The sequence below is a fragment of the Aethalodelphis obliquidens genome, unplaced genomic scaffold, assembly GCF_003676395.1.
Source record: "Aethalodelphis obliquidens isolate GAN/ISIS:26980383/991018 unplaced genomic scaffold, ASM367639v1 scaffold22, whole genome shotgun sequence".
Classification (NCBI taxonomy): domain Eukaryota; kingdom Metazoa; phylum Chordata; class Mammalia; order Artiodactyla; family Delphinidae; genus Aethalodelphis; species Aethalodelphis obliquidens.
In genome coordinates, this window is record NW_020837966.1 from 590577 (window position 1) to 600266 (window position 9690).

Here is a 9690-nt window from a genome sequence, read left to right on the forward strand (position 1 = left end):
AAAATTTGACAGAAAGCTCTGTGAATGGGGCTAGTTTTTACCGACTGGCGGATATTACTGTACAGTGATCAGAAGAGAGCCTGGCTTCTCATGGGAGAAGGAGAGCAACTGTCAGTATTTCTGGGTCTTTTCCCCTGGCTGAATTTTCCCAGTGAGGAATCCTTCATTCTCCTTCCTAGGAAGGCAAAAGTCTGGCTATCAACACTTCGGGAGCTCAGTGTGGGAAGGGCACCAAGGGCATCATTTATTACATAGTCTTTGACTTAATTTCCCTGTTTTAACATCATCAGCTCTGTTTGGTGCCCTGCAGTAGTTTAGACTCTGTTTTAACCTCTGTAGAGAGTAAAACTATCATGTGGAAAAAGCCTGGCAGAATAGAGTAGGAGTGATTATCTGAAGGTCTTAAAGCCTTTTAAAAGACTTTTAACCAGTTCTCCTGTTTCCATTTCCCAAGCTCATGCACCAGACCTACCGCACTGGCACATGCACACATACATCTTCAGAGGTTCTTGGTACCTCCAGAGCCTGAGTCTTTCTGCACATAATGGGCTTCATTCTTATAGATTTCCTTCCTCTCCCCACCCCTCCGATCTCGGAGAGATAGCAGTGAGTGGTCCTGAAGAGAGATCTTAGTTCCCTGCCCAGGAATTGAACCTGGGTAGCCTGGATGAAAACCAGGAATCCTAGCCATCAGATCACCAGGGGCTAGAGGCTAGAAGCAAAGTGGCCCTGGCTCTTACCCCGTTTGAAAAATGAATTTCTCAAGTAGGCAAAAACTGTAAAAAAAAGGTACAAAGTTTATTATCAGAGACACAGCATAACATGTGGGAGAGCACAGAGACAGGCAGTTTGTTTATTTAAGGCAGAAGCAAGGCAGAAATACACACCCGGAGAAAAAGTGTATGGGCATCCTCTCTAATGAGGAGGAGTGCAGTAAAGAGGTGATTTAAATCACTTATATAGGACAGCTCTTCTGAGTCTTTGTTTACCTTTGGTCAGTTATCTTGTTTCTTTCTTCACACCTGACTGGTCCTAGGACCCTCCCCACATGCGTGCACAACTTTTTGCTAAGATGGAGTCCACTGCAGAGGTCTGTGGGGGTATGTCCACACTTATTATGGGGTGGCGCTCCCTCCCGTTTTGACCCCCAAGGAGACTTCCTGCGCATTTGCAGACACGGAAGTTTTCCTTGACCTCAGGAGTGGTCATCTTATCTCTTTACTTCAGCAAGCTCAGCTCTTGCCACTAACTTTGTCCTTGGAGTGTCTAGGGAAAACAAAGCTTCAGTTTTACTCCATTTGACAAACACCAGCTGTTCAGCCCAGGGTGAACGGGTGTGTATTTCTACCTACTACTAAGCCACCGGGCTTAGTTTTCAGTCTTTTATTTTGGCCCAGTTATCTACTTTCCAGCTTTCAACTTTAACATTTGGAGGAGGGGGTAATTGGGGCTGGTTTCTTATTGGTCTCTGTATCTAAAAAGAGGTATCTAGGGGAGACAGATTAAATGCTGCCTTTAAGTAGAGCTTTGTTCAGTCTTGTGTAGAAGGGCTCTGAGCCTGAGAATGCCTCAGCTGTCCACAGCCCACTGTTAGGTAAGTTCACTGTGTTCAGAATCGTGAATGGGTGCCCTTGACATCAGCAACTGGAGCTTCCATTTTTCATATCACTGATATTTTACTTACCTTTCAGTTAGCTTTGATCCCTTCTTAGCAAGATCCTTATCTGCTCTAGGGAAAGAATATGATAGGCTTACTTAAACTAAGACTTTTAAGTCTTAACTCTCCTGTAAATATTTGTGTTGTAAAAGAGGATTGAAGCTATAAGTGGTATTATTTTGGTTATCAACAAGCCTGTGAGGGAGGATGTGTTTGGGTTGAGACTGGAGTGAGGAAGACATGTAGGCCTGTGAGAGGTGGAGGAGTAAATATGTATGTCAAGCAAAGACAGTATATAGACACACCTCCATATTAGTGAGGAGTTTTAAAAGAATTTCCACATTACTTACTTGCATTCTTATTTCTTGAAAATATATGCTTGAAGATCTGTGTGAAATAGGTTGGATTTACATCTCTTGTTTCACAGAAATTTCTCTTTTGAAAATCAGTTTCAAGCCTTGGCCAACTAAGTTGTTGAACAACGTAAAATGAAAGTTTAAATTCTTGGGCTTAAAGATATTTTTGGCAGAAAGTTCATTAAAATTGCAAGCACTGCAGTTTAGATATTTTTTGTATTATACTGGGATGAGTGCTAGAGCTTTGGTATATAATATAAATATTTCAAATAGGGTTAGTTTACTTCACAGTAAGACACTTGATTATTAATAGCAATTAAAGAAAGAAATACTGGAGAAGTTTGAATATATCTGGGTTCTTAATGGTTAATCTTTTAGCAAGAAATAAAAGGAGTAAATAAAAGAATGTTCAAAAGTAAAATGTAAAATGGAGAGAGATCTGGGAATCATCCCTTAACAACTTAAACTTGAGATGCAATGTTTAATTTCCATTAAATTGATTTTGACCCAAAGTTTTTAGTACTATGGCTGTCTTTGATGAGAGCCGTACTTTTGATGTAATTTTCTTTAAATTAGATTTTATAATCTTATATTAGCATATGTTAAACAATCTTTATGCATATATAGTTTTAAAATAAAGTTAGCATGTTTATGATGGATATTCTACAACTTTACTCATTTACTGACCCAGAGGCATCATTGCAGCACAATCTTTCTTGCAACACTGAGTTACAAGCAGTTTAGTAAAAATAATTTTTAAATCTGGCGTATTTCTGCAGAGCTCCGGAATTCTTTCACAATGATAAGGCAAATTCTACCTGGCTTGTGCTGGCAAAGTAATTTAATTATTCTAAATGTATCATTTCTACTGATTCTTCGGTATACTTTCCAAATTCTGTGACCATTCTTGACAAATATTAGAGCTTTTGGAGAGGCTAAATGTGTTGCTAAGATTTCTTTTTCCTCGTCTTTAAAAAAATTTTTTTTTAATCTTTTTATTTTTTTTTAAATTTCTGACAGCGTTGGGTCTTTGGTGCATGCAGGCTTTCTCTAGTTGCGGCGAGCGGGGGCTACTCTGCGTTGCTGTGTGTGGGCTCCTCATTGTGGTGGCTTCTCTTGTTGCGGTGGACGGACTCTAGGCGCATGGGCTTCAGTAGTTGTGGCACACGGGCTTAGTTGCTCCACGGCATGTGGGATCTTTCTGGACCAGGGCTTGAACCCGTGTTCCCTGCATTGGCAGGCGGATTCCTAAAGCACTGTGCCACCAGGGAAGCCCAAACTTTTTCATTATTGTATTTGTTATGGTGATCTGTGATCAGTAATCTTTGTTACTACTGTTACTCACTGAAGGCTCAGATGATGGTTAGCATTTTTTTAGCAATAAAATATTTTCCATTGAGGTATATACATTGTTTCGTTAGACATAATGCTATTGCACATTTAATAGACTACAGAATAGTGTAAAGATAACTTTTATATGCACTGGGAAACCAAAAAATTTGTGCAGCTCTCTTTATTGCAGTATTCACTTTATTGTGGTCATCTGGAACCAAACCCGCAATATCTCTTAGGTATCCCTCATATACTGTTATTTTGATCGACTAAGGAGTAGGTTTCTCAGTAGAAAAGGATTTTTCAGCCTGAGTGGGGTATTTAGCTGTCCTGTGGCATCAAGTGCTCTTAGGTAAATTGTGTGCTCTGGAGCCAGTCTCTGATATTGTTCAGGTTGAATGGCGTGTGTTCTCTTCTGCTAACAACCCAAGAGTACCATGTGGTGTCAGAGCAGTGCTGGTGGAGCCTCTAGGGCTAGGACCTCTGGTCAAAGAGGCCATTAGGTTGGTCTGGAAAAAGAAATTAGCACCACATTGATTATAATAGTAGTGCTGCTTTCTGATGGTATCCATTTCATTCTTAGTGCAGGGTTAGTATTCCCAGCTTTATATAATTAGGAACAGTAACTGATTTTCTATTGGAAAAAAATACTGTACAGTTGTTCTGGTTATCTACATAACAAACTACCCCAAAGCTTTGTGGCTTAAAACAACTGTTTAGGGCTTCCCTGGTGGCGCAGTGGTTGAGAGTCTGCCTGCCGATGCAGGGGACACGGGTTCGTGCCCTGGTCGGGGAAGATCCCACATGCCATGGAGAGGCTGGGCCTGTGAGCCATGGCCATTGAGCCAGTGCATCCGGAGCCTGTGCTCCGCAACGGGAGAGGCCACAGTGGTGAGAGGCCCGCGTACCGCAAAAAAACCCACTGTTTATTATATTTCATTCTTCTCTGGATAGAGTGAGCTCAGCTGGGCAGTTCCACATAGGGTTTCTCATTCTGTTGCAGTCAGATATTGGCAGAAGCTGTAGTCTTCTGACAGTGTGGCTTGGCTAGGTGTGGCATCTAACATGCATCACTCACACAGCTGGGACTGCTTAATGGAGTGTCTCCTTGTGGCCTCTCCACGTAGCTTGGGCTTTTCACCACAAGGCGGCTGGATTCTGAGAGGGAACCTCCCAAGAGCATGTATTCTAAGAGACAGGAAGCAGAAGCTGCCAGACTAGTTAAGGGCTATGCCTAGAACTAGCTCAGCTCACTACTGTAATGTTTGATTGGTCAGAGCAGTCTCAGGGCCTGCCCAGGTTTAAGGCTGTAAAGAAGTAGGTTCCAGGGAAGTCCCTGGTGGTCCAGTGGTTAGGACTCTTAAGCTTTCACTTTGGTGGCCTGGGTTCAGTCCCTGGTTGGGGAATTAAGATCCCCCTAGCTACAAGGCAGGGAAAAAAAAAAAAAAAAAAAAAGGAAAGAAAGAAAGAAATAGGTTCCAGTTCATACCAGGGGAGTGTCAGATTCACATTTTTGCAGAAGAGCACTTGGGATGGGAGATATTGTTGTCATGTTTGGAAAATACGATCTGTTAGAAACTCTTGACTAAAAAAAATAAATAACCAGGCTTCCCTGGTGGCGCAGTGGTTGAGAGTCCGCCTGCCGATGCAGGGGACGCGGGTTCGTGCCCCGGTCCAGGAAGATCCCACATGCCGCGGAGCAGCTAGGCCCGTGAGCCATGGCCGCTGAGCCTGCGCGTCCGGAGCCTGTGCTCCACAACGGGAGAGGCCACAACAGTGAGAGGCCCACGTACCGCAAAATAAATAAATAAATAAATAAATAACCATATAATGCCTTAAAAGAGTATATTAGCATATTCTTGCATTGCTATTGTATGTGTGTGTGCATGTTATTACATAGATATTGTATGTATGTGAGTATATGTTATGTGTGTGCATGTATATATGCATACACACATGTATACACATACATATATATGTGATATTTCAGTATCAATATACTTCATTATATGTAGCTTTAAAAAAGACACAAAACTGCACTTTTTATTAGTGTTCACAAATCTCAAAACCATCTAACAGTTGAACTATCTTTCCCCTGATTTGTGTTACCACTCTCCATGAGACTTTTTAATGTCTTTTCCTCTGTTTTCAAACCTCTAACACCCTCTTCCACTCTACTCACTCTCAGCTGATGACTTTGCTTTTTATTTCCTTGACAATAAAGCAGCCAGAGGAAAAATTTAGTTCTATCACCAAGTCTCCCAACTATCTGTGTCATTACTCAGTTCTTTGCCCTTCCTCTCTGTGACAATAGAGTATCCTGGTTAAGTGAAACCTTACCACCCCCCCCACCTTTTAACCTGGGACCCATCTCTTCTTGACTACTTAAGGATTTAACACCTGCATCATCAAATTTTCCCTTCTACTAGATTATTCTCTTCTGTATACAAATAGCCTAAAATTGTGTTTCATTAAAAAAAAAACCCCTCCCTCCATAGCACAACCCTGTTTTGCTACATTTCTCTGCTTCCAGTTACTGAAAGTTCTACAAAAGAGTTGTCTATGCTCTGTCTCCATTCCCTCCTTTCCCATTACTCTTGAACTCACTCCACCCATTCCATCAGTGCTCAGTGATGGCCACCCCGGTGCCAAATCCAGTGGCCAGTTCTCAGTCTATATTTTATTTAACCTCTCAGTGCATTTAACAAAGTTCTCCTTAAACCCTGTTTTCAATACTCTCTTGCTTTTCCTCTCACTTCACTGCTTACTTCTCAATTTCCTTTGCTAGATTCTCCTCACTTTCCTGACCTCTAAATGTTGAAACTCGGTGTCAAACTTTGCATGTCCTAATTGAACTTTGTTTCCCTCTTCCAGACATGCTTCTCAGGTTAGGAAAAAGAATGATCCTTGATTCCATTCATATCTCACATCTAATCTATCAGCAGATCTTGACAGCTCTAACTACAAAACATGTCAAAATTCTGAACTCTGAAATGTTTACCTTTACCATTCTTACCTTTGTCCAGTCAACCATCATCATGTGGATTGTTGCAATAAATAGTTTCCTAACTGGAACCCCCACTGTCCTCTTTGCCTTTTCATGATTTATTTTCAACAGAGCACTCAGAGTAATGCTTTCAAGACTTATGTCATATCACATCACTCTTCTATTCCAAATCTCCAGTGGCTTCTCATCTTGCTGGGAGTAAAAGCTAAAGACCTTAACATAATTTACAAAGGCCCTGCCTAATCTGGTCTGTGTTGCCTCTCTGCATCATCACCACTTTCCCCCTTGTTCACTTTGCTCCAGGTGTGCTGACTTCTTTACTCTCTGTGAATATGCCAAGTTCACTTCCACATTGAGGCATTTGCTCTTGCTGTTTCTCATGCCTATAAAATTTCCCCAGTTTTCCTAAATGCTGTCACTTTATTTCATTCAGGTTTCTACTTAAAGTTCGGCTCACAAGGAAGCCTTTCCCTGACCATTCTACCTGAAGCAGTAACTTCTCCTACTCCCCAGCCAATGCACCGTTGGCCACCCACTGTCCCTATCCTGCTTTAATTTTTCTTCTTAGAATTTTCACCACCATTATGTATTTGTGTATGGTCTATCTCTGCTCTCTAGAATGAAAGCACCATGAGAGTAGGGACTTTTTTTTTTTTTTTTTTTTTTTTGCGGTACGCGGGCCTCTCACTGTTGTGGCCTCTCCTATTGCGGAGCACAGGCTCCAGACGTGCACGCTCAGCAGCCATGGCTCACGGGCCTAGCCGCTCCGTGGCATGTGGGATCCTCCCGGACCGGGGCACGAGCGCATGTCCCCTGCATCGGCAGGCGGACTCTCAACCACTGTGCCACCAGGGAAGCCCAAGAGAGTAGGGACTTTTAATCATAACGAAGTAATAGCACTCAGCAGGTGCTCCATAAGCATTTGTTAATTGAATGAATAAATCAATGCTTGTATATGTATGTAGTGGATTGTTGTGTATGGCTTGATGGGAAAATAATAATCCTAACTTTCTATTTTAAACTTAGACAGGTGGCCCTGATTTATCATAAAGAAATGCATGTACTGGAAACAAACACCACATTGCCTTTATTGCTTATCTCAAGATCTCAATTTTGCAGATGTAATTTGCTTAGGCTTTGTTGCATTTGAGCTGGCAAGAATTTGAGTTCTGCCCATCTGCCAGCATTGTGTACCATCAAGGTGCTTAAGTTTTCTTCATATGTTCATTGAGTGAAGAAAGAACAGCTTGATGTAGTTAGAGTGCATGATTTCTAATGTCTTCTAGTTAAAAATAATTTCTCTTGGGCTTCCCTGGTGGCGCAGTGGTTGAGAGTCCGCCTGCCGATGCAGGGGACACGGGTTCGTGCCCCAATCTGGGAGGATCCCACATGCCGCGGAGCGGCTGGGCCCGTGAGCCATGGCCAATGAGCCTGCATGACCGGAGCCTGTGCTCCGCAGTGGGAAAGGCCACAACAGTGAGAGGCCTGCGTACCGCCAAATATAATAATAATAATTTCTCTTTAAGATGGACCTTTAAAAATCTAATGCTCCAGTGCTCCATTAGATGATTTCTAAGTAGTATGATGTTCCAAACATTTTAATCATAAGCTCAGAGCCACTTAAAAACATTAGCTGATTCTACTGATTTGTAATTTACTTCATAATTATAATTTTATTTACAGTCACTTGAATCCAGCTTATTTTGACAAGTGTCTTTTTAGGGGAAATCCAGATAGAGATTTTACTAACACTATGGTAAAGATTGTCTGTCTTTAAAAGCATTCTTTATAGATTAGTTACATTCCAAGAATTTTAATTATCATATAAAATTGTGCTTCTCTATAATAAAAACAGAAACCGAAAGATTCCAAAATCAAGATTTCACTTGTGAGCAAATAGAACTTTAGTTCTTAAACCTATATTCTTTAGTAAAGATGCTTATTTTTGTTAAGCATCTACTGTCATGGCATTTACATTTTTTACTTGTTAAAACCACTGTGATGTCCATAATTAAGTTCATTAAGCTGTTTCCATTTAACTCTTATAAAGGTGACGCTTTTTTTTGGTTTTTTTTAACATCTTTACTGGAGTATAATTGCTTTACAATGGTGTGTTAGTTTCTGCTTTTTAACAAAGTGAATCAGTTATACATATACATATGTTCCCATATCTCTTCCCTCTTGCGTCTCCCTCCCTCCCACCCTCCCTATCCCACCCCTCTAGGTGGTCACAAACCACCGAGCTGTGACGCTTTTCACTGAACTGAAAAGAGTAGAACTCTATGACACTAGGGACACATACTGTTTTCAAAAGCTAATTAAAGCTAGATGAGGCCTGGAAACCTGGAATGAATCTCACTCCAGAGACTGTAGCTTTATGCTGAAACAGTTCTTTAAAATAGGGCAAGTGATTCTCTCTCTGCCTACCCCAACTTGAGTATCCTTCCTGGAGAAACCAGGGATGTTGCTGGATGGTTGAAATCTTTGTCATACATAGTAGCTTCTGTCAGAGAAAACCACTCTAAGCTCCTGTGTTTCTTTTGGTTCTGATTAAGTTTAGTAACTTACTGGAAAATTAATAGTTCAGGATAGAGTAGAGATAGACAGATGGTACTTTGCATAAGCCAGATCAATTATGTTGTTAGATGTCACTTTGTAGAGATTTTTAGACAGTAGGAACTAAGGACTTTGGTTTAAGATTCTTAAATAAGCCTCTCTTTACATTGCCTGTTTTTAGAGGTTCAGAGAAATGAGCACTTTTCATAGTTTAACTATTTCTCTTTTTTTTTTCCATTCCCTTTCCATATCCCTTTTTTATTTCACCCAACACCAAAAATGCCCTTTCAGAAACATAAAGTAGATCTTTTCTACAAGCTACGCCATGTGATGAATGAACTTATTGACCTTCGAAGGCAGCTCCTGTCTGGTCACCTGACTCAGGATCAGGTGCGGGAGGTTAAGCGGCACATCACCGTGCGCCTGGACTGGGGCAATGAGTAAGTATGAATGTCATTTGGGCATCTCTCAGTTTCATTTATGATAACTTAGTCCTCATAGAGTTGTACCTGATCAAAGCTTATCTTTAGGGATTAAAGACGTTGTATTCTCCACTAAGCTTTGATCATTTTTACAATGAGTAGCCGTTTCTTTCAGTTTATAGCAAAGGACGTTCACTGGTTCTACTCATTGAAACTCTCTCAGCCTCTATTTTCACTTCCAGAAAATTAAATAATTGGACTACATTAGCCTCTGGGGTTTCTTCCATCTCAAATTCCTTGATTCTAAACCTCAGTAATCAGAATACTCTTTTTTTTTTTTTTTTTTTTTTTTTTTTTTTT

The 9690-nt window shown here is 40.9% G+C and overlaps 1 protein-coding gene across 1 annotated transcript in view; it reads left to right on the forward strand.

Moving 5' to 3' along the window:
* DOCK3 (dedicator of cytokinesis 3) overlaps positions 1-9690 on the forward strand; it is a 409735-nt gene that overhangs the window by 195080 nt on the left and 204965 nt on the right. The window contains exon 6 of the mRNA XM_027120931.1: positions 9200-9348. Coding sequence (XP_026976732.1) covers positions 9200-9348 — 149 coding nt within the window. The remainder of the gene's footprint in view (positions 1-9199; positions 9349-9690) is intronic.